The sequence below is a fragment of the Ranitomeya variabilis genome, chromosome 2, assembly GCF_051348905.1.
Source record: "Ranitomeya variabilis isolate aRanVar5 chromosome 2, aRanVar5.hap1, whole genome shotgun sequence".
NCBI classification, from domain to species: Eukaryota; Metazoa; Chordata; class Amphibia; order Anura; family Dendrobatidae; genus Ranitomeya; species Ranitomeya variabilis.
Window position 1 is genome coordinate 349,724,022 of NC_135233.1, and position 26,430 is coordinate 349,750,451.

Below are 26,430 nucleotides of genomic sequence, written 5' to 3' on the forward strand. Positions count from 1 at the left end.
ACCCGGGCCGTGGCTGTCAGAATAGAGCCCGGTGAACCTCCTGCTACCAGACGGCATCCCCATATGTCATGCTGGGCCCAATAGTCAGAAGAGACCCCGAGAATACTGGCAGGTAGGAGCAGGTCCGCAAGGCTCTGGGTGAGTGGCCATGGACTGCCACCATGGCCGCTGGACCAGGGTCCTGCAAATCTTTTTTGCGCAACTCTAATGGCTGGTGACTACCACATCCGGTGGCAAACAATTCAGGCCATTTTATTTCTGCCCCCTCTGGATACCAAATAACCAGCACTCACCCGCTAGTGTTACTATAAGGTGGTAGTAGCATTAGGCAAGTTTTTTCTTTATTTAAAAGAAACTTGAGCCAAATGGACTCCATAAACTGTAGCCATTTTCCACCTCTGGGCTTTACTGTCATCCAAACAGATGGCCCCGTCCATCCATCCATCCATCCCATCAGTCTTCATCTAAGGGGTGGTCAGCTGCCCCTCTTCTGCTACCACCCAGGAGGAATACAGGACCCCTGAATTTTTGCCAGTCCCGCTAAGGCTATGTGCACACGTTGCGGATTAGGCTTAGGAATTTCTGGTGCAGATTCTGCATCTCTTGGCAGAAAACGCAGCTGCGGATTTGACGCTTTTTTTGTGCGGATTTACTGTGGATTTCTTGCGTTTTTTTACCCCTGCGGATTTCTACAATGGAATGGGTACAAAAACGCTGCAGATCCGCAAAAAAGAAGTGACATGCTACTTCTTTTAATCCGCATTGTTTCCGCACTGAACTTTCTGCACCATTAGCACAGCATTTTTTTTTTACCATTGATTTACATTGTACTGTAAATCGCTTGCGGATCTGCAGCGTTTCTGCACTGCAAAAAACGCTGCGGATCCGCAGGAAATCCGCAACGTGTGCACATACCCTAAGAGCGTCTCTGCTTTCTGGCTCATGAAGGGGGTCCAAAATATGCACTAAAAGGGTACATGGACAGGGATGGTCGTGTGGACCGGAGCTGCTCAGTAAGATTTGTATGTTGTTTTTTATTTGTATTTTGTAATGAATTGTGGACTGAAGCTGTTCATCAGATGATCTGTACCTGTTCATTAATTTATTGTATGCTTTGTAACCAGGAGTATTTAACCCTTTATTTTCCCATCCCTGATGTCTATGCAGTATGTTTGTCAAAATAAATATTAGTTCATTTAATACTTTTAAGTTGTTATTTTCAGTGATCGGTGTCATTATACTTCTATATGAAGGGGATGTGCTCCAAGCAAATATCACTTACCTGGATTTTGCGGTTACATTCTTGTTATGGTGCCCTCTGCTGATCTTTTGATTCCTTCTCAGAACGTCCACCTAATGTGTCCGGCATTGGCGGTCACACATGCTCAGTAGCTCAGTCCTATCAGCTGGATCCTCCGGTGGCAGAATTATTTCATGCACTAAAAGTGGCAGATTCTCACCAGTATTGGACACTACTGTAGGATGGTTGGAAAGGGAATCTTAAGACCATCAGGAGGCGCTATAAGTATTTAATAGCAATATCTGTTTTCGGGCTAGTGCTTCACTAGGAGCCTGTCATATCGGTAAAAGAAATAATACACCTATGGGTACAAAAGCTGGCCGTTAAATAAATGTTCACATCATGGTCAGAACTGTATTGAATAGTTATTAGTGATGAGTGAACGTGCTCGGATAAGGTGTTATCTCAGCATGCTCTGGTGCTAACCGAGTGTCTTCAGCTTGCTCGAAAAATATGTTCTAGTCCCCGCGCCTGTATGTCTTGCGGCTTTTAGGCAATCCCTGCATATGTTGTGGCTGTCGAACAGCCGCGAGACATGCAGCAGCGGGGACTCCAACATATTATTCCAGCGTGCCGAACACACTCAGTTAGCACATGAGCATGCTCGGATAACGCCTTATCAAAGCATGTTCACTCATCACTAATAGTTATATTTACGTACTCAATTTAAGGAAGGGTAACATGTCCTGGATCCAGCAACGATCACTATTTCCTCCGTCCTCTGCTCCTGAGACGTCACCCAGCCCAGCTCATGCAGCTGGTCGTCACCTGAGTATTCAGGTACTTGGCTTACTGCCTCTACACAGTGTTGGAAACCTTCTCACTGCTGCCATAGTTCTCGTACTGCTACTTGAGTTTCCGTTTTATCAACACTGCTACTCTGCAATGGCAGATCTGTTACATAGAGCCATTGTTGAAAACTCAACTCTGCTATACTCATTTTGTCTTCACTGAGTCAACTCTGCTCCATCACTATCTCAGCTTTACTACACTGGTTTCTCATCACCGATTTCAACTCTGTTACATCACCTTGTTAGCTCTACTACATTGGCACCAGAGACACCTGTCCCTGCTGCATTAGTGCAGATAGAAAGCAGTACACCCAGCTTGTCCCCAGTAAACTGTCCCACATAAACGCTGGCTTCACATTGCCATCAATTAACGATTAGTGTTGGCGAGCTGACTGAGCATCCATGGCCAGACTCCCTCCCTCCACACGCCCCATAGGATACCCAGTTGTGGGCACTGCCAAATCCGGGCTGTGACCAAGGCCTTCATGATTATAGCATTGAGTTTGTAAGTATTCTCCCTTAGAACAACAGATAAACAATTACTGAGCCAACATTCAGCCGTAATGTCCAAATATCTACCGTAATTATTCTTGCACAAGAATGCCAAATGTTCAAGTGAACTTTGCACAAAGCCATGAAAATGCAAGAAATGCAATAAATGGTCAAAACTGCTTACCACGTCCACAGCTTCCCATGACCACAAGAAGTTACCGGAAAGCACCAAATATTTCCCATACTGCAATAAGTAGGTTTTAAGCCATTCTCTTTTGTGTAGGATGTTGGAAAGGAATAATTAATACGTGAATGGAATAAGAATTGGGGCTAAAGAAAGGTTTTTACAACCGTGAAAATAAGTCATTTTTGGGATTGATCTTTGCCTATTTTTTTATATTTGGACATCTGTCCACTAAATTGTGCTCTAGCGCTGGACACTTCACTGATTAACCTTTTGGCAAGAAATGCAAAAAAAAAATAAAAATAATAAAAAAAAATAATATATATATATATATATATATATATATATATATATATATATATATATATATATATAATTGTATTTCTACACAAACGTCAGATATTCTAGACAAGTCACAGCCATCTTGGAGAAAAAAAAAATGTATGTAATATATCCATTTTCAACACGAGTCACAATTTGCACAAAAATTCTACATTTAAAGTGCAACATCTGACTCAATGGTCTCCTAATCTCTTTTTTTTACCATTGGTGTATCTACCAGTTAACATATTTTACAAAAAAGTTTCAATAGGTGCAAAAATTCAGCATTAACTTGTGAGATTTGGCACTAACATTGGGATATGTACTACCATACTAAAAAGGTGACGTTAGAGTAAATTGCGGTTAATTATCATTTAGATGCAACATTTGATTAAAAAATTGAAATAATTATACTATAAAAATTTGACGCAAATTGCACCATATTTGATACTTGTGGACCAGAATCACCTTACTACAAAGTCACATGCACTTGGCAACTGTAAGCGGATCTATTTGCCATATGAACCTGTAGATTTAGTCTCAATTGCAGCCGACACCTCTACAAACTTTACAAATGTCGGGCTAAGATTCCACACACATTTTTACATGGTCATTCATTTGTTAATACCAGATTGACAAGAATCGGGGAAGGATTTGAAAAGGGCTTAATGTCATGGGACAATCTCTTTAAACATGGTCAGTCACTTGCTATAAATATTTAATTTTCTTATCTGGTGTCAATGCTGCTGTTCTCCTGAATCTGGGGATATTTTTCTTTTGTTCCTGCGCCTTTCTGTTCCTGAGATAAGGCCTCTTCTGCTCTTTTTAAGCTGAATGGGCGTGGTCTTCAAGAATACGCCCACGAGGAGTTGAATACCACGCCCCCTTGGCTTTAAAAATATTAGCGTTATATACAGGGAAGAAGAGGCCATATCTCAAGAACGGAGAGAAGCAAGAACGAAAGAAAAACATTGCCGGATTCAGGAGAGCAGCGGCCTTTACACCAGGTGAAAAAAATCATACATTTATATATGGAAAATGATAGGTTTTCTGTAACTTATGTCTATCTGTGGGATACAATAAACACGTCACAATACTAACTCACTTCTGCTGCACCTCTGTCTTTGAAAATGCAAATTTTCCTTTTGTTATGTGAATTCATTAGCATATTTCACAATGGCGATCCTGGTTACACATTATACAGAGACCAGAAGTGTGCTGTAGTTTCCTTCACAACATGTGGACATGTGCAGAAGATATTGGTGAAGGAGCTGCGGTACTTATGTCATTTCCACTCTAGGGATTGTTAGAGTTTTTGGTAGACATCCTGGAAAAAGGTTTGTTTCTAATAAATGCACAAATGATTTGATGCAGAAAACATCACATTGGTAAAACCGCACCAAATCCTGCAGATTTTCTGAGCAGATTTGTGCATGGAAAATGTGCAGCAGAATGCAGTACTTGGCCATTTTGCCATATCTCCCCTGCACACTGGAGATTTTCTGCAGTTCAATGCACATTGTGTATGTTCCTCATGGACTTCAATGGGGAAGTTTAAAATCAATCAAGGTAAATTTTCATAATCCACTGGAAAATCAGCACCATTGGGTGCAGATATACCAGAAATGCTGACACATGGGAGCTTAATTATATCAGGTCCTGCTCCCCAATAATCAGATGATTTTGCTAAGGGAAGCCGTGGCACGTGTCTGCCAGAACGGCTTGCTGTTCGGACTCTTAGAGGGGCCAGTAGCATCCATATGCCAGCATAGGGCATGTACACTGGGTTTTCTTACCTAATTCATGCTACTCAAACCACAAGCGGCATGAATCGGAGCCTGGCTACACGATTGCAGCAGCTCGGAATAGCTGGCCGAATATAGTTGATAGAGATTTGGCCGGCTATTCCCAGTGCCGCTGAAGGTGATTGACAGGTCTCTCGTATAACCAATTACCTAGAACAGTGCTGAGAAGATCTAACTATTTTTTTTCTCTGAAATGCCAGAGGGTTTCAGAGGAAAGTACGCCTTGCATCAACCAGGCTCTGACCCATGCGGCCCACGGTTTGGGCACCATGAATAAGATGATGGATTCCTTTAAAGGCTCTCTAATCATATATGATTATATAGGGGCACGTCCCCTCAGGAGGGGGGTAAAATAAAACAATTACTGCTCCGATAGTTCGGCTGACTATTGATTTTATTACACTAAGAGGATAATTTGTTCTTTTTGTCCCTTTGTGATGCAATCATATGCCGAGTGTAATCCAGGACATGAGGAGACCACACATCTGACACGTGACGGTAGCTCCAGCCACAGACTGTGGAAACGGCAGAGTCATTCGCACCTTTCCTTAGTGACACAGATCTAGGCTGAGTCTGCACCGTGTGACATATGAGCGGCCAAAAAACAACAAAGCACCAGTCCGGCAGATGTAACAAGAAAGACAAAGAGCCGCAGACCCGCTGCATTACCAATGGGTATATATATTACATTAGGTCCCCATTGTTGTGTTGGGTGTAGAGTTGCCCTGAGCCCAGCTGAGGACATTTACCACCTTTTCGAGGTGGCATCATCGTGACACCCCCCTGTGTGAAGCGCAGCTTCCACTTTAACGATGTATCCAAGGTCATTACTCCGGTTCATGAAGGTGTTCACCTCCTACCCCATTGTGTTCGGTTGGGAAGAAGATTACTATGGAAGAAACTCTTCATATAGAATGGATAATCTTAAATTTTGGGAAAAAATATCCCCTAAATTGCTCCTTTTTTTTTCCCACCACAAAAAAAAGAAAAGATATTGTCTATGAAGGCAGGTCCTTATCGAAATGTCTATCTTCCATGCCGCACACCAGCCCAACATCCTCATCATGGGCACAGTCATGTTCCCCAATTTTTGATCTTCGGCACTCCAAAAGGGTTTTCTCCCACCCGTGACATTTTACTTCATCGAGTAGAATTCGCAGCCCCTTGCCCTCCCCGAATTCAGCTTTTCTGGCCACCTTCAATACATAGGGATAGCCCAACTGTCTGCACACGACAGAGCCAGCTTTGCTATCGAACCTGTCGTTGCAGACTGTCCCCCACTCTCCATTGATGTGGATCTCCACCCTTCCTCTATCAGGTTCCTTATCGTCATTGACCAGGCGGACAGTCCCATGCTTGATTTTCTTTATGATCTTTACTTTCTGCTTCTTTAACACTTTCTTCTTCATTCGCTTTACTCCCGAGCCCTTCTTGCCTACAGTTTTACTTCCCGCTTCGCTCCTTCTTGTAAGAGTTGGTGACGTGGTCTTGGAGTTGAAAGTGTATCTTGAGTGTGACGTTCCCCGGTTGGTCGTGAAGGTTGAGTGCGATCGTCCTTTGGTTGTGGAGAAAACATCTTTTAATTCGCTTTGCCAACCTTTGGTGGGAATCCATTGACTCCTAGGCCGAGAAGTCACAGTAACCTTCACTCCTTTCCTAGCCTTAGTGACCCATTTCTCCATCCTTGGGACTGACGTTACTGCTTTTCTTGGCGTTGTTGGCCTTGGGACAGGGGAAGCTGTGACATATGCTGGGGTTGTCATTTTTCTATATGTTGTGCTGGCAGGAGACATGGCAGTATAATGAGGTTCCAGTGTTGTGCTGAATCTGGTTGTCTCTTGCAATCTGATTGAGGTTGGAGCGGATTCGGTTGTCATCGTTTTGGATTTTAGAATGAGTTCTGTGGAGAACAAAGAGTTGGCATGGGATGTTACATTAGATGCCACTCTAAGGTCCTATCACACATTTTCCATCATTTTATGGATATTTTTTAGCCGATACTGAATATCCATATACTACTTCACACCGATACTCACTTTGCTTTGGATAGAAATCCAACAGTTTTCCCTTTACGGGAACAGATCGAGGACTAATCGCACATTTGCCTGGAGGGGCTCGTCTATGAAGACAAGAGAGAAGACTGTTCAGAAGAAGAAATCTGCAAAATTCAGGTTACTCATGAGAAAAACAAATAACTAATTCTCAGGACTGTCAAGCTTAAGCCATGTACAGAGCATATTATGTAATCATTCCTATGTGATGGCCATAAATATTAGATGAATGGTGGCCCAACCCAAAAATGTTGATGGAAGATGAACCATCTGAGGTCTAAACTGGATGGACGACTGGACGTGCTGGAAACACCCATCCTTCTTCCTCCACCTGAGGTCTACGTAGACATCCTGACTCACCATCGATAGCAGATGTTGGAGGATAAGACTGGTTGGGCAAGTTGAATTTCGACATGTCTGACCCTTTTGTTTTCAATGGAAATAAGCCACCACCAGAGGTATCTGTCAGTGGTGTACTCTTGGGAACAGACACTTAGAGGAGAAAAGTGGGCCTTCATATAAATTTGGAGAACTATGAAGGAACAGTGTAGGACCTTAGATATCTACATCCATGCAACAGCAGTGTACATGAGGCCTTAGTCTACCAGCTCCATGTACCACCATATGGATGCACATAAATGGTCAATAGCAGGACTGAATGTGCAGACACTCTATGAAGACATAGTATAGGTAACATTGCGGAGATGTCTTTTTTTCCACCCCTTCATCCATTATCAGCCAGTAGTGATATCAGTAGAATATTACTTTGATGGGTCCACTATTTTGTACATGGCTCCTGCTGCCACCGCTGCACTGGGCGTTCCCGTAGACAAAAAGTATAATTCCCCTTCAAAGAGAAAAGAAAAAAAAATTGAACACTGTTCTAACATTTGTTGTCATGTTCGCAGACTATAAGATAAAAGCGAAGAATGAGCTAAAGAGCAGCTATAAAAAGCGTCCCCCTTTTTGGTCGACACATCTTATCCTCGGGTCATTTGTTGGCCTATTGATTTCAGCGGATACCTTGTAATGCTTTATTTCACCTGTGGGGGTGCTGACACTTTCCTACAAATGTATCCCTCTTATTTCTTACTGTACTGCTCCTTATTTTCTGCTCATGCTGAACTTCATTGTGCACTGCAACACCTTCCTATAACTTCTCCCCAGCTCTCCGCATAGAAATACCACTCTTTATATTTAAGCCTTTATGCCTCAGGGGAATATGTCATCAGAAAATTACTTATTGTTTCAAAAATGTTTTTATATTAAATGTATTTTTTAAAAAAAAACTATATATACTGTATTATTTCCAATATATTGTTACTTTTCATGGTAAAGGAGGAGGAGGTGAGCTGTGACATCACCTATTGTGAATGGTGGATCCTGTGTTATCTACTGTATATAGAGGTGTTATCAGTCATTGTACAGGAGGAGGAGGTGAGCTGTGACATCACCTATTGTGAATGGTGGATCCTGTGTTATCTACTGTATATAGAGGTGTTATCAGTCATTGAACAGGAGGAGGGGGAGGTGAGCTGTTACATCACCTATTGTGAATGGTGGATCCTGTGTTATCTACTGTATATAGAGGTGTTATCAGTCATTGTACAGGAGGAGGAGGTGAGCTGTGACATCACCTATTGTGTATGGTGGATCCTGTGTTATCTACTGTATATAGAGGTGTTATCAGTCATTGTACAGGAGGGGGTGAGCTGTGACATCACCTATTGTGAATGGTGGATCCTGTGTTATCTACTGTATATAGAGGTGTCATTGTACAGGAGGAGTTTTTAATTCTGTTTGAAGTATTTTTTGCGAACACCATGGAAAAAAGTGCCACAAGGGCAGCAAAATATTTATATATAAGTATATGAAAAAAATGGCAAAACAAGGAGTGAAACCCTCTTCAGAAGACCTCCCCTTATCTAGACCCCCACTATCCCATAGAATGTAAGTCCGCAAGGACAGGGTTCTCTCCCCTCTGTACCAGTGTGTCACTGTAAACCTGTTTACTGTAAATGATAGCTATAACCCTGTATGTAACCCCTTTCTCATGTACAGCACCATGGAATTAATGGTGCTATATAAATAAATAATAATAATAATATAGAGGTGTTATCAGTCATTGTACAGGAGGAGGAGGTGAGCTGTGACATCACCTATTGTGAATGGTTGATCCTGTGTTATCTACTGTATATAGAGGTGTTATCGGTCATTGTACAGGAGGAGGAGGTGAGCTGTGATATCACCTATTGTGAATGGTTGATCCTGTGTTATCTACTGTATATAGATGTGTTATCAGTCATTGTACAGGAGGAGGTGAGCTGTGACATCACCTATTGTGAAAGGTGGATCCTGTGTTATCTCCTGTATATAGAGGTGTTATCGGTCATTGTACAGGAGGAGAAGGTGAGCTGTGACATCAGCTATTGTGAATGGTGGATCCTGTGTTATCTACTGTACATAGAGGTGTTATCGGTCATTGTACAGGAGGAGGAGGTGAGCTGTGACATCCCCTATTGTGAATGGTGGATCCTGTGTTATCTACTGTATATAGAGATGTTATCAGTCATTGTACAGGAGGAGGAGGTGAGCTGTGACATCACCTATTGTGAATGGTGGATCCTGTGTTATCTACTGTATATAGAGGTGTTATCAGTCATTGTACAGGAGGAGGAGGTGAGCTGTGACATCACCTATTGTGAATGGTGGATCCTGTGTTATCTACTGTATATAGAGGTGTTATCAGTCATTATACAGGAGGAGGAGGTGAGCTGTGACATCACCTATTGTGAATGGTGGATCCTGTGTTATCTACTGTATATAGAGGTGTCATTGTACAGGAGGAGTTTTTAATTCTGTTTGAAGTATTTTTTTGCGAACACCATGGAAAAAAGTGCCACAAGGGCAGCAAAATATTTATATATAAGTATATGAAAAAAATGGCAAAACAAGGAGTGAAACCCTCTTCAGAAGGCCTCCCCTTATCTAGACCCCCACTATCCCATAGAATGTAAGTCCGCAAGGACAGGGTTCTCTCCCCTCTGTACCAGTGTGTCACTGTAAACCTGTGTACTGTAAATGATAGCTATAACCCTGTATGTAACCCCTTTCTCATGTACAGCACCATGGAATTAATGGTGCTATATAAATAAATAATAATAATAATATAGAGGTGTTATCAGTCATTGTACAGGAGGAGGAGGTGAGCTGTGATATCACCTATTGTGAATGGTGGATCCTGTGTTATCTATCGTATATAGAGGTGTTATCAGTCATTGTACAGGAGGAGGAGGTGAGCTGTGACATCACCTATTGTGAATGGTGGATCCTGTGTTATCTACTGTATATAGAGGTGTTATCAGTCATTGTACAGGAGGAGGAGGTGAGCTGTGACATCACCTATTGTGAAAGGTGGATCCTGTGTTATCTCCTGTATATAGAGGTGTTATCTGTCATTGTACAGGAGGAGAAGGTGAGCTGTGACATCAGCTATTGTGAATGGTGGATCCTGTGTTATCTACTGTATATAGAGGTGTTATCGGTCATTGTACAGGAGGAGGAGGTGAGCTGTGACATCCCCTATTGTGAATGGTGGATCCTGTGTTATCTACTGTATATAGAGATGTTATCAGTCATTGTACAGGAGGAGGAGGTGAGCTGTGACATCACCTATTGTGAATGGTGGATCCTGTGTTATTTACTGTATATAGAGGTGTTATCAGTCACTGTACAGGAGGAGGAGGCGAGCTGTGATATCACCTATTGTGTATGGTGGATCCTGTGTTATCTACTGTATATAGATGTGTTATCAGTCATTGTACAGGAGGAGGTGAGCTGTGACATCACCTATTGTGAAAGGTGGATCCTGTGTTATCTCCTGTATATAGAGGTGTTATCGGTCATTGTACAGGAGGAGAAGGTGAGCTGTGACATCAGCTATTGTGAATGGTGGATCCTGTGTTATCTACTGTATATAGAGGTGTTATCGGTCATTGTACAGGAGGAGGAGGTGAGCTGTGACATCCCCTATTGTGAATGGTGGATCCTGTGTTATCTACTGTATATAGAGATGTTATCAGTCATTGTACAGGAGGAGGAGGTGAGCTGTGACATCACCTATTGTGAATGGTGGATCCTGTGTTATCTACTGTATATAGAGGTGTTATCAGTTATTGTACAGGAGGAGGTGAGCTGTGACATCACCTATTGAGAATGGTGGATCCTGTGTTATCTACTGTATATAGAGGTGTTATAAGTTATTGTACAGGAGGAGGAGGTGAGCTGTGATACCAGCTATTGAGAATGGTGGATCCTGTGTTATCTACTGTATGTAAAGATATTACCTTTCATTTTAATGCTGTCTGTCATGATAATGAGACTGCTGAAAAGTCTTCTGAAAAGATTAGTATGAGACTCCAGTACAGTGGCCAGTCTTAATAGTACAAGATTTCAGTGTTTGTCTTTCTAATGATAGTGATAAGGAAGCTAACATAATACAGTGTAATTTTCTGATGATATATTCCCTTTGAACTCTGCAGATTACATTCTACTTTTTTTGTCACATAATGTAAAGCATCTATGTGTCCATACACGATATGTGCTGCAAAGACAGACAAAAAAAGAAAGAAAAAAAAAGGAAGATAGCAGGATGGTATTGAAACGAGTTGTGGGCTGTAGAGCAATTTTTATCAGCAATACAGGGTTTGTTTGTAATCATTTTACATTGTCTCCCTTCTTGCCTTAGCGCTTCTTAAGACCGCATGTTTTTTGTTTTCATACACAATCTGTGACACTGCTGCCATGTGCCATTTATATGATTTATGCATAATGTGGTGACATAGGAATCCCTGAACCCCTCAGACATCAAGGTGTGGGTACCACAGCTACCTCTGCCCACACCGCCCCCAGCTTTTATCACTTATATCACTCCCTATATTCCCTACACCATCTTATATACCATATGTATGAACCTATAATGTGTTACCTGCCTCGTCCTCTCCGAATGATATAATATAAGGGTAGTAGGCATTTATGAGTTTTGGGAAGTTGCAGGTCTGTCCGGCTCCCATACAGATTTCTGTGTAGTGCCACTGTCTGCCATCCTTGTCTTCTTTAAGAGACATTAGACGTCTGCAAGAAAGTAATGAAATATATTGTATTGATAATGGGAAAATATGGCGAGGGCAACTCCACCATAATGAGGCTGGCATATGGATTACTGGGGCACCCACACATGAATATGTGGCAGGGTCCTGAAAGCCATCGTGATGCACATTTTACAGTGTAAATGTTAAAGGTCGCTGGAATTTATTCATCTCCACAACCATTTTTTTTGTTCCAATGCATCTATAATAGAAAACAAATCAAATTTTCCAAATGGGTTTATTTAATAATCTCCTATATGTATACTATACTATGTGTATCCATGGTAACAGACTACAATTTGTGTAGTCAGGTTCTGCAGTTATATTACCATGAATTTGTCCAATTCTGTTTGCTAAAATCTACAGGGACATATGAAAGGGTGAAGGGTCCGGGTTTATTATAAACCTGATAAAGTGGATAGGAGCTGCAGACCCAAAACTAAAGGAGACTGTTTACAAATCTGATTCATCTAAATGCAATAAAATTGATTAATGATGGTGGATATAGAATTTAAGGAGTAACGTTTTAAAAATGTAATTATTATTCAGTCTTAGCAACGTTATGAACCTTTGTAATTTACTCTATTATCCAATCTTGCTCCCTTTTCTTCCAAACCCTATGCTGAAAGAGCTGTTTTAACTGCCTTGGTCATGCACTTGGCCTGTACTTCTAGAAAATGTCCTTCTCGGCTCCCATCCCCAATGCTCGGACAGGGAGCGTGCTTGTAGCCAGTGTCTGTGCATGGGGGAGGGGAGCAGATGAGCTTATATACGGCTATGGATATTTGCTAGACCTGCAGTTCAAATCAGCTACAATAAGTGCATGAACGAGGCATCTAAAACAGGTCTTTTAGCATAGATCTTAGGAAGAAAGGTAAAGTGTAGAGAACATTGCGAAGATTTAGAACTTTGCAAAGACTGATAAGTAAAAAAAAAAAAAAAGGTTAGTTACTCTTTAAGGTAATCTTCAGTGTGTAACAGTGTCCTCCTAGGGTCAGCAAGGGTTTCCCACTGTTGATAATATGTGGCTCACTGACATTGCGAGGAGCAATATCCTTCAATGTGTCACCTTGCCTTAGATATTTCAGGTTGTGCGTGTTGCTCCAGCCCCCTTATGAGGAGAAGTGTCTTTCTATGACAACATGGGGGCCATGATATCTGGGATAGCATTACACAATGTCCTAATAGTTTTTCTCACCCACTCATGAAATCTCCAAAAATATAACGTCCTAAAAGATTGGGCATCTGACATCCGCGATAGACGTAGCCTCCAGTAACTGACTTCCCAAGAGAGTGGGGATAGGCGAATATTGGTAGGATATCATCTGAAATAGGGAAATAAACAGAGAATAAGAAAAATGTAAAAATATAAAAAAAGAACACGTGCTAATGTGTATATATAAGGACAGATTGGACTCAGTGCTTTCTCGTTAATGAATTGCAAGCCCGGATTTCTCATGCGTCAGGCAGATGTGCTGACTCTCGGTGATGTGGCTCCTTGTTCCTGGACGTCCTGTACAGTACCATACTGGTGGATTGGTTGTGTAATCTCCCCCAGATTTAGGAAGCAATTTTTCAGGACTCTGTATGACAGATGACTTTTGTTGGATCCATGGAGATACTCTAGGCACTGAATCGCGTTCATGTCTGGAAGATATCAGCTCACTGTACCGGGCATACCTTCAATCATTCAATACACTTCAAAGCCAGAACCAATTGCGATATCCTGATATTCGGTTCTTGTGCTCGATGTAAGGGAAAACTGCATCCGAAAAAGGAAATCATGTACGAGGACCCACTCATCTACATATGCTTTGCATATGAGCCTCATTTTTTTTATAACGTTGAAGAATATATATTAGGAAACAATTCTGAGTGTGGCGAACTAGAGACCGGATTTAAGGGGTTTCCGGTTTCGGAATACCACAGTCAGTCCCCTTGCCACATTTGTAAAAAGAGCCTTACTCACCCTCTCGTGTCCACCACTGGGTTTTCACATTGCTCCTGGTGTCTGCTATTGTCTGCAATACTGACATCACATCAACAGCGCTGCAGCCAGTCAGTGAGCTCAGCCCGAGTTGACGGCATGAGCCGCTAAAATCACTGACTGGCAGCAGCGCTGTCCATGTGACATTAGTGCCCCAGACAATAACAGACAAGAGGAGCAGCGGCAGAGACTCAACGATGTACCCAGGGAGGGCGAGTAAGGAATAGTTTATTATATATGTAAAGAGGAAAATTACATAAATATATAAAAGTTGATAGATCAGTCTTCTTAGGGACAAACTCCAAAGATTGAAAGGGACACAAGGCTCTTATGGTGGCCAGGAGCATAATTATAGAGGGTAAAAAAAATAGTTGCATTTCTGTCTGCTCAATTATATGCTGGTTTGAACTGTCTCACCAAAGTACAAAAACAGGGCCGCAATAGGACAGGAAACAGAAGGAACAAAGTATCGGACATGGTGAGATCAGACATAAGTAATTTGTCTCTCCCATGACATCTGTTGATAGAGAGTCTGGACATCTCCATAAATATTAGATATTCGTCCAAATTTGACCAACTTTTCTCAGGTACCTTCACAAGCACCTAAAGCGCCTTAGGTTTGGCTTGTATCTGTGGTAGGTTACCATCCATTTTAAAGTTACTTACCTAGTGAAGCATTGTTACATAACTTCTTGTCGTAACAAGAGAACCCTTCCTTTGCTCTCCAGCCATAATTTCCTCCCTTCTGGATGAGATCCACCTCTTCAAATTTGTTCTGGCCCACATCACCGCAAATAATGCGTCCACGACCCTTCTTGGTGATTGGATCCCCCCTGTCCACTGAACATCTCCACATGTTCCTAGCACCATAGGCGAAGACCTCAGGTCTTGCTGTACGTTCTCGCAGAAAGGGATTGTCAACTGGTATGCGATATGGTGGTCCCCTGTCATTTCCTGTTACGTTAACGCGCAGAACTTTGCCCAATAAAGAAGACCTGTTCATAGACACAAAAAGAAGAACAGAGAATCTACAATGCGTGGATAGCTCTTCATAGCCTTGGGAAACATCTTTATTTCCCAAAACATCTTGAAATAGAAGCACTCATTCAAAATCGGTAAAGAAGATCCCAATCATTGTATTTCACATTTATACTGTGTTCCCTTTTTGTAGTAATTTAGCCCCAAGACATCATGACCTCAATGTGCGAATGAAGCCTTACTGTTCCAAACAGTAACACCCTTGTGTTTATGTATGTCACCTTCCTTAGGCTTTAGCTACATACTGAATATTAACAAGAATACACAATTTTGCTCACTTATTTTGGGCATTCCCAAATTCTCCAAATGGGTCTCCAGCTCGTCCACCATCCCCAGTAAATATGTACAAATATCCATCAAGTCCAAACAGGATCTGGCCGCCATTGTGGTTGGATGCGGGCTCTGTGACCTCTAAGATAATTCTGTAGAGAAGACATATTTGGTTACCCAGGGCAATATAAAAAAGTTTTGCATAGTGTTGAGTTCAGGAGCCACAGTCTATACTGCATAACATTGGTCATATACATGTGATGACTGATGGCTGAATGTTTGTTCAAGACCCATATCCACACACGATCTCTTGACTTGGCGGAACATTGGTTGATTGCATCTTAGAACCTATTTTACTAATTGAAACGGTGGGTTCTCTTACAATTTAGAGCCGATTGCTGGGGGTCGTAGAGGTAAGACACTTCTAATAGAAACCATTATAATGGAAAGGGTTTGCTCAATGTGAACAAATCCCTTTAATGTGTGCAGTTTTTTATGGCACTTGTTTTTCACACTGAAGACAGTACAGGTGGTACTGTTACCAGGGTACTAAGCAATTCTAAAATGGCTGCTACCCACCAGTCTACAACTACGATTAATAAGTCACCCTTTGTGGGGCAATCATGGTTCCCACCATGGTGCCCTTCACTTCACATTATAAAGGACACTGTAGACCCCAATTACTATTCCGTGACCTCCAACCTATCACTTGAATATATGTTAACAGCTTGAAAAGCTGATTGATGATCAGATTATTTTGCTTTTATGGATAGAAGATGGCGTTAGCTGGACATTTGAGGGCCAAACCATTTGTATGGTGGCTCTGATGAAAGATACAAGGTTGGGAGAAAAATTATAGTAATGGAGTCTGCCAACTTAGAAAAAAAAACCTTTGAAATTGTGTAGTCCTATGTTAACAGATTTTAAAAAATCTGGTAAATTATTGCAACAGCCAACCCACAGTAAAGGGACAGCACGAGTGAGAAATATCCATCTGTAATGTCTCAGCGCCTCTCGTTATATGCGGAGCTTCCTTTTCGGCGGTCTATTCTGAGTACGTGCTCTCTGAGCTGTCCCCAAATCCTCCCTTCCTGCCCAGTATATCCAGACTCCTCACCACAAAGTATATATTACATCTAGCCAGATAATTAAGATGGAAACAGCTCTGTCACATCCCTCCTCTCGGATTACCCTTAGAAACAAATCAGACTGTACTCTACAATTCTCAAATACCAGATGAAATAAACACGGGGTACGATGTCTGACCCAGCTGCTAAAGGGCTGGTGACATCGCACAGCCGTGGTCAATCTCATGCCTGATGATGAAGCCAAATTCCTTGTGTATATGGTAATATCGAAAAGACAGGGAGCAAGAATGGACAGCACTAATCTCTAGTAATCCATGCGACCTCTGCATTCATAAATTAGATTTACTGATTTATTTAGGTGCCTTATGCTGACGGAATCATCCATTAGTGTTTGCATAATGTTAGGAAAAACACGATTGTCCATTGGCTTTGACTAGTATTGCAATTGAGCCCCATTCACATGAACTGCAATACCAGGCATGGCCTGTGAACATGAGAGGCGCTGTTTTTGGAAGTAAAAAAAAAAAACAGCCAATTTCATACACCCTCTATAAGCAGAGTGGAGCAAATAGATTTGCAGGTCCCTGCTGCAATGGCCACGTTGGTAGTCCGTGGCTGCCAGAGCAGGGCTTGCAAAATTCCTCCTGTTTTCTGACATCTCCAGCACCTCTACTGATTAGCAGGTCTGGCGTGATGTCATCCGTGTGTTACACCGCAATGATGTCATCAGAGATGTCAGCAGATAGGAGGAGGTTTGCAGAGCTCTGATCCCGTGGCCACAGACTACAATCATGGCCGCTGGACCAGGGTCCTGCCAATGTTTTTGTCCAAGTCTATTTTTACTAGTCAATATTCACGTATTGTGTCTGATTACCACCATTTACAGGAACCACTATGCACGCACGCTTCTCCCACCCTTTCCCGTCACTGATACCGTTCAGATTTGTGATCCGCCATGTTCACGTCTTCAGTAGATACTTGGAACTCAGAAATTCGTATCTTCTCGTCCTTTTTTGCATAAATGGAGTAATAAACATAAAATTTTCCATTATGTCGAAAATTAGGATGCACAGCAATACCCAGAAAACCCCTTTCATCCCCTGCCCAGGGGGAGGTGAGTACGGCTTTGGAGACATTAAGGAAGGGCTTGTCCACTCTTGACCCATTTGGGAGATAGACCCATACGTAGCCCATTTGCTCCGCCATGAAGAAGCGATGGCTGCCATCATTGGCGTGCACCATGGCGACCGGATTGCGTAGTCCGTTGGCTATTTCCTGTAAGCACAGCTGGAGGCATCCCTCTTCATCCTCCTTCATGTTGCCGAGCCCGGTGTTTAGTTCTGCATCGGTCAAGACATTGGGGTAACAGTAATTTACATCATCTATTGTGAGAAGACGACAGAATTTACCGACATCGCTTTCTATATCTGACAGGTCCTGGCCCTCAACGATCAGGCTGAGAGTAGAGCGGCACCGGTACCAGAACTCCGTACAGTAGTTACCGCACAGACCGGGGAGGTCGCGGAGAGGAGTGTTGGCATCTTCTGCATCATATAAGTGGGCGGCATAGGGTGAACATTCCTGATAAAGCAGAAAGAGAAAACATCTTATAATGGAGATTGTACAAGTACAAGAATAAAAATCGACAGTAATATCCACAAAATACGTATAAAGGGGATGTGTTCGTTCGGGCATTAGCCATACCCGTTTCTCTATAGGAAAAAATCATGGTGGGTGATCGCAGTTTTCTATTCCTATCCTAACTGACCTTCTGGACAGTTCCCATCTCCATTGCTCGTCAAACGGAGTCTGTCACCTTCGCCCCACAAACTGCAAATTCAGCTGCTTAAAGGGAAACTGTCATCAAATTTTTGCTGCCAAATCTGACAGCAGCATAATGTAGATGCAGAGACCTTGATTCCAGCGATGTATCATTTATTGAGCTGCTTGCTGCAATTCTTATAAAATCACAGTTTTATCTGCTGCAGATCTAGCAGTTCCCTGAATGCTGAGCTGTGTATAATCCCGTCCACACCACTTATTGGCAGCTTTATATATAAACTGTGCGTAGGCTGAAAGCTGTCAATCAATGGTGCGTGCGTGGTTATGAATATGGAGGAATATCGGCAGCAGGTTTGCTAGTCCTCTAGTGATCATCTTTTGCTGACAAAATAGTGATTTTAGAGAAACTACAGTAAGCAGCCCAGTAAGTGACACATTGCTGGAATCAGGGTCTCGGCACTCAGAATAGGTGGAAAAAAATTAGTGACAGATTCCCTATAAACATTTCAATTCTCCTTAAACATTTATATAGGTAACTTAGACCCTATAAAATCTTATTCAACTACAGTTCTAATTTGTATGTTGCTGGTATGACCCTTATAGACGCTAAGTAGCTGAATTTGCAGTTGGAGGTGACCTATTCCCTTTAACTCTGGTTGTAGAACAAAGCCCCATTAAAACCATGAGAAACATGAAACCAACATGAGTTCATCCCAGATTTCCATTGGTGACATCTGCCATACCTGTACGGTGGATGTGCCCACTGCACGTACGGAGCAAGCTCGGGCAACCGTGCGCGTGCCATTAGTATTACACAGGCAGTACCCAAATGCTGTGAATGGCGCCAGCACCGCTTGTAGCAGGCTAACCTCTTAGATGCTGCAGCGAATCCAGATAGTGGCATTTGAGAAGTTGGAAATAAAGGGTGTACCATTTGATTCCACTGACACAACAGTAATGCATAGTAAATAGATCAACTGACCGAACAATGTATATATATATATATAAATAATTTGTAGCCAAAAAAATTCAAATACAAAAATAGATCAATGACTACATTAGTCTGTGCTAAAAACTAAGGAAAATGTGAAATATGTGAAATAGGAAATAGCATACTGGCTTATGAACTTTATGAACAAACACATGAGATTTTTAGCACAAGATTTGCAAACGTTGTGAGCCCATTCACCAAAACGTCAAGGTAATCTCAGATCGAATGGGTAACTACACTGACTGTCTGGTGTGAACACTTACCTATGGTCTCTGAGCTGAATGTCTAATGTGAACACTTACTTGTGGCTAATGTCAGGGTAAAGCCTACTTATATAGGACGCTCAGAACCAACTGTGTTGAGATGTAATTAAAACCTGGAGAAGGGCGGGATGTTCAAGTCAGAAAATAGTATATAGTAAATAGATCAACTGACCGAACAATGTATATATATATATATATAAATAATTTGTAGCCAAAAAAATTCAAATACAAAAATAGATCAATGACTACACAACAGTAATGCAATTAGGAGTTGCCAATGGCATTGATATATATATATATATATATATATATATATATATATATATATATATATATATATATATACACACTCACCGGCCACTTTATTAGGTACACCATGCTAGTAACGGGTTGGACCCCCTTTTGCCTTCGGAACTGCCTCAATTCTTCGTGGCATAGATTCAACAAGGTGCTGGAAGCATTCCTCAGAGATTTTGGTCCATATTGACATGATGGCATCACACAGTTGCCGCAGATTTGTCGGCTGCACATCCCAAAGATGCTCCATACAAGGCAGGATGGATCCATGCTTTCATGTTGTTTACGCCAAATTCTGACCCTACCATCCGAATGTCGCAGCAGAAATCGAGACTCATCAGACCAAGCAACGTTTTTCCAATCTTCTACTGTCCAATTTCGATGAGCTTGTACAAATTGTAGCCTCAGTTTCCTGTTCTTAGCTGAAAGGAGTGGTACCCGGTGTGGTCTTCTGCTGCTGTAGCCCATCTGCCTCAAAGTTCGACGCACTGTGCGTTCAGAGATGCTCTTAGGCCTACCTTGGTTGTAACGGGTGGCGATTTGAGTCACTGTTGCCTTTCTATCAGCTCGAACCAGTCTGCCCATTCTCCTCTGACCTCGGGCATCAACAAGGCACTTCCGCCCACAGAACTGCCGCTCACTGGATTTTTTTTCTTTTTCGGACCATTCTCTGTAAACCCTAGAGATGGTTGTGCGTGAAAATCCCAGTAGATCAGCAGTTTCTGAAATACTCAGACCAGCCCTTCTGGCACCAACAACCATGCCACGTTCAAAGGCACTCAAATCACCTTTCTTCCCCATACTGATGCTCGGTTTGAACTGCAGGAGATTGTCTTGACCATGTCTACATGCCTAAATGCACTGAGTTGCCGCCATGTGATTGGCTGATTAGAAATTAAGTGTTAACAAGAAGTTGGACAGGTGTACCTAATAAAGTGGCCGGTGAGTGTATATATATATATATATATTCATTCATGTCACCCCTGTTTTCCCATTCATAACTGTATAAATGATTACAATGTCACATTTATCCCATAAGTTATACCCCAAATCAAAAGCTAAAATCAAAATAGCAAGATTGCTTTTTTTTACTCACTTTACTTTCCCAAAAAATGGAATAAAAGTACGGTAGATTGGAAAGTCATAAAAACCCCAAAATGGTAATAATAAAAACAACAGCTTGTACAGAAACAACAAGAAAATGCCCTGCTGCAAGTGTATCAACTCGAAAATAAAAAAAAACTTAGAAGAAGAGAAGATAACAAGTGAAGAAGGGCTCTCAAGGGCCCACGTAATACTGGTGCCGGGCGGGAATCTATGATGGTGGAGGAGGTGAAGAACTTCTACTTCTGTTGGAGACCACCAGGATAATTTAGGAAGACTTTTTGACCAGTCATTTCATGGAAAAGGGCATGCAAATTAGCTCTTCTCCAGGAGGACAAAAGCAGGTTCTTTAGTAGCATCCACTGGTGATATTGTGGATGTGAAGAGTTTGGCTAAATATCCCAAGTCACGTGGTAAGCCTCATTAAAGGGTGAGATATTGACTTATAAGTTAGTACATCCAATAGGCGGCACTAGAGAGCAGTTGTACTTCCTCTTGGAGAAGAGCTAATTTGCATATGTGAATATTTAATATTACAGGTGTAGGTTAATCCTATATTTATTTTTCTGCAAGTGCAGGGATTAAGCAGTCTCAGTGTTTCCTGGAGGTGCAGGCAAACATGGAGCAGATGAAAGCGACTTTGGGACCTGCCTTCAAAAGGAAACACAGGGAAACAAACACTTGTTACTGGTGACATTGCCTGCAGGGATCCCCCTCTGTGTGCCATCAGCCCCTTTCTCTAGTCCTTGGCCCCTGCGTATATGTCTATTTGGCCTCCAGACATAGCTTTCCTCTCATCCTCTCACAAGGGGTTTCCGTGAAGACCACAATGGAGCCTTGTACTGCTTCCTCTCATACATGCAGAATATTCCCTGTCCGGACGCCAGCTGTAATATTAACCTTACGATCTGCACTGCCTACCTTCGAGCTGCAGGAAAACGGAGTGGAAATTTGGGGAATCTCATTAATTATCCCCAGTGTCTGAATAAGACCATCAACAAATGACCGCATGACATGGGGCATGATATGCATGGTCTTACAAAGGTCCCACAGTCTTCAAACCAACGTCAAGAGTGAAAAAGCAACTGCGAGATGTGTAGAAAAGTGCAGAGACTGGGACAGAATGGAGAGGGAAAAGGGACAGGACCAAGGGGAGGCAGGATGGAGCCACTTGCTCTCAGATGTGGGAAAGGAAACAGGGAAGGGGTTACTTTTCGAGGAAGCAGAGGAGGAGGGAGAAAGGGTGAAGAAGCTGGGAGAGGAGGATGGTCAACGTCTAGGGAAAAAGCGATGAGGGAGAATGAAGGTTTACGAGTCCTCAAGGGCATGGATGGGTTGTAACTAGAGTTGAGAGAATTTTTCAATATTCAGTTCAGATTACGACCACCAGCGAATATTGTTTTAGCAATATTCGCCGAACACAGCTGGATGCCATTGGAGTCAGTGGGAGTAGAAATTAGGGAATATAATTGGAACTGATCATCAAACATAAATTCGGCACAAATAGGGTACCAATACGGCAAATTCAGACTCGGCGATCGTTTCCAAACATATTCACTCAACTCTATTTGTAACAAGACACTTAACATGTACTGGGTCATCTCTGAAATATCTACTATTCATAAATCTAAGCTTTTCCTAATTTTTGACCAACAAGACCTTACCCCATTACTTAAAAAAAACACTGCTCTATTTTAAGAGACTAAGCAAAATCTACATGGTAAATCTATGTCTATATGGTAATAAAACCATTGGTTTTGGTTGGTTCGAGAGAAGATAGATGTTATTGAAGAATTCGGGAGACACCGGTGAGTAGGATAATGGAGAAGGAGGGGGTCTTCAGGTAAATGAAGATTACATTCATGGGACAAGAGTCTTGAAACGAGCAGTACATGAGTCACACCAGAGATATGAAGTTCGACTAGAGAATATCGAAAGGGGTGAAATAGAAGATGAGGAGTAAAGAGACAATGGAAAGAGGAGTGAGAAAGAAGGCGGAATGTGGAGATTGGCGGTGTCCAAGAGAGAAGACTGAGGAGTTCCAAAGCACAAGATGACACTGAAAGAGAGAAGCATGTGACATAAAACCAACCATGGAAGACCTAGGTCTAAAAACATAAATGAGTGGCAAATACATACATGAGAATAAAGAGTTGGGCATGGAAGGGCTAAAAAGTAACCCCTGTGGGAAGAAGGGAGTCATGAGATGGGTATCAATATCTGGGTTTAAGAGGGTATTCTTGGTATAAGGAAAAGGGTAAAAATTAGATGAAGTGAAGATAGGTAAGAGGAACATGAGGTAAGTGGGTGAGAGAGGGATAGCTATACCGGAGAAAGGTGTGAGGAGGACATCAGTATATTTGGAGTGGGAAGAAGAATAAGAAAAAACAGCATTCAATTTGCAGAAGGGATCATTGCTGCTGCAGACAAGGGTTAAGGTTTTAGTACCTGGCACAGGATATTCCGGATGTAGTCTCCGCAGACGCTGATCCCACTGTGGTCCAGGAATTCAGTAATGTAGCGGAACCTGTCAGCGATGGCTTTGTCCTGATCGAAGTCACAGCATCCAAAAGAGGAGTAGACTGTACAAAAAGCCAAGGGTTTTGAAGGCTGAAATGGGGGTTTATAATCCAAGCACTGCGGATGACCTCTCACCACCCAAGTGGTGGTGACCAGCAGTAGCCAAAAGGTAAGAGCCGGATGGATGGTCATGGATGCCAGCTGAGGGATCTAGCAATAGCACAGTTTTTGTCTCCAGATGTCTATACGTCTCCTTGGACTTATCTTGAACTCAGTTGCACTTTTCTTTGTTCCTCCCTCAAATTACTCATTCTCTTCCCCTTGATTTTTCTAGAACTGTAGGAACGGCTCCTTCCATCCTGTCTACTCTGTTGGTTAGAGAACCTAACAAGAGACTAGGCCACTTTGTCTCTACAAATCTGTCACCCCCATTCAAACAAGTCTTCTCGCTCAGAGCAGTTTTCTCCTCAATTCTCCCATTTTTTTCCACACGAGGATGTGTCTCCTATATGTCTCTCCCATTCCTGTCTGCCTCTCCCACACCTATTTCTCTCCTGCACTGACTATTTTGTAAGCTCCTTCTCTAGTCCTCCTCATCTGTACATGGGGCTGCAGAATATGATCCAGTCCCCTCCTTCTCCTCCTCTTTAATCCAGCCCCAATTGTCTCTCATCACCTTCCAAACTTACATCTCATCACAGACTGGGGTCTTGTGGGAAAAGTGCTGCCCTAGAAATCCCTACATTATAGTATCTTGCATAGCAAGTCACCTCATTAACCAAAATGACATGGAAAAGGAAAGACACGGGACGAATCATGCATGTTTCACAAGAAATGCTCCTTGTCTGAGGCTGGGTCTTCTCTGATCCTTTTTTCTCCCTAATGAGATTTTTGTCTTACACTCAAGGCTAATTGTTATTTTTCTCTCTACGGTTCTTCCATGGAAGATATTGCTTTTTCGAGTCTCCTGTTTCCACAGGTTATTGCTTGTTACTATTTCTATTTTTCTGCAGGTTTAAAAAAAAACAAACAATAAAACTTTAAATTTGAAAAGAAATTGAACAATTGTCCATAGAATTTCAGATGTCAGGGAAAGCATATACTTACATAGGCGTTTATATACTGATGTTAATCAAAGGAATGCTGGAGTAAAATATGCAAAATGCATTAATGTGTACAGCCCTTGTGCCACAAAGTGACATTACCGCTATTAATTAACCAGTGGAGCTCGCAGAATACGGTAATTACTCATCTTGCAACATAATGTGGCTGGCAAAAGTATTCACCCCCTCCACCTCCCTTGGCTTTTTACTTATTTTGTTATATTACAATCTGTGTTTAACCCCTTCACCCCCAAGGGTGGTTTCCACGTTAATGACCGGGCCAATTTTTACAATTCTGACCACTGTCCCTTTATGAGGTTATAACTCTGGAACGCTTCAACGGATCTTGGCGATTCTGACATTGTTTTCTCGTGACATATTGTACTTCATGTTAGTCGTAAAATTTCTTCGATATAACTTGCGTTTATTTGTGAAAAAAACGAATATTTGGCGAAAATTTTGAAAATTTCGCAATTTTCCAACTTTGAATTTTTATGCCCTTAAATCACAGACATATGTCACACAAAATACTTAATAAATAACATTTCCCACATGTCTACTTTACATCAGCACAATTTTGGAACCAAAATTTTTTTTGTGACGGAGTTATAAGGGTTAAAAGTTGACCAGCAATTTCTCATTTTTACAACACCATTTTTTTTTAGGGACCACATCTCATTTGAAGTCATTTTGACGGGTCTATATGATAGAAAATACCCAAGTGTGACACCATTCTAAAAACTGCACCCCTCAAGGTACTCAAAACCACTTTCAAGAAGTTTATTAACCCTTCAGGTGTTTCACAGGAATTTTTGGAATGTTTAAATAAAAATGAACATTTAACTTTTTTTCACACAAAATTTATTTCAGCTCCAATTTGTTTTATTTTACCAAGGGTAACAGGAGAAAATAGACCCCAAAAGTTGTTGTACAATTTGTCCTGAGTACGCTGATACCCCATATGTGGGGGTAAACCACAGTTTGGGCGCATGGCAGAGCTTGGAAGCAAAGGAGCGCCATTTGACTTTTCAATGCAAAATTGACTGGAATTGAGATGGGACGCCATGTTGCATTTGGAGAGCCCCTGATGTGCCTAAACATTGAAACCCCTAACAAGTGACACCATTTTGGAAAGTAGACCCCCTAAGGAACTTATCTAGATGTGTGGTGAGCACTTTGACCCAACAAGTGCTTTACAGAAGTTTATAATGCAGAGCCGTAAAAATAAAAAATCATATTTTTTCACAAAAATGATCTTTTCACCCCCAATTTTTTATTTTCCCAAGGGTGAGAGAAGAATTTGGACCCCAAAAATTGTTGTGCAATTTGTCCTGAGTACGCTGATACCCCATATGTGGGTGTAAACCATTGTTTGGGCGCAGGGCAGAGCTCGGAAGGGAAGGAGCGCCATTTGACTTTTCAATGCAAAATTGACTGGAATTGAGATGGGACGCCATGTTGCATTTCGAGAGCCCTTGATGTGCCTAAACATTGAAACCCCTAACAAGTGACACCATTTTGGAAAGTAGACCCCCTAAGGAACTTATCTAGATGTGTGGTGAGCACTTTGACCCAACAAGTGCTTTACAGAAGTTTATAATGCAGAGCCGTAAAAATAAAAAATCATATTTTTTCACAAAAAATGATCTTTTCACCCCCAATTTTTTATTTTCCCAAGGGTAAGAGAAGAAATTGGACCCCAAAAATTGTTGTGCAATTTGTCCTGAGTACACTGATACCCCATATGTGGGTGTAAACCATTGTTTGGGCGCAGGGCAGAGCTCAGAAGGGAAGGAGCGCCATTTGACTTTTCAATGCAAAATTGACTGGAATTGAGATGGGACGCCATGTTGCGTTTGGAGAGCCCCTAATGTGCCTAAACATTGAAACCCCCCA

At 41.9% G+C, this 26,430-nt stretch overlaps 1 protein-coding gene across 1 annotated transcript; it reads right to left on the minus strand.

Moving 5' to 3' along the window:
• Positions 1 to 5,269: 5,269 nt before the first annotated feature.
• Positions 5,270 to 24,233, minus strand: LOC143805833 (HHIP-like protein 1). The gene is made up of 9 exons (XM_077285535.1): positions 23,360 to 24,233; positions 17,409 to 18,055; positions 15,395 to 15,538; positions 14,745 to 15,073; positions 13,290 to 13,416; positions 11,932 to 12,077; positions 7,710 to 7,791; positions 6,930 to 7,012; positions 5,270 to 6,793 (listed from the first exon to the last, which is right to left on the minus strand). The coding sequence occupies exons 1-9, from the start codon at positions 23,621 to 23,623 to the stop codon at positions 5,892 to 5,894; spliced, it is 2,724 nt and encodes a 907-aa protein (XP_077141650.1). The 5' UTR covers positions 23,624 to 24,233; the 3' UTR covers positions 5,270 to 5,891.
• Positions 24,234 to 26,430: the final 2,197 nt, after the last annotated feature.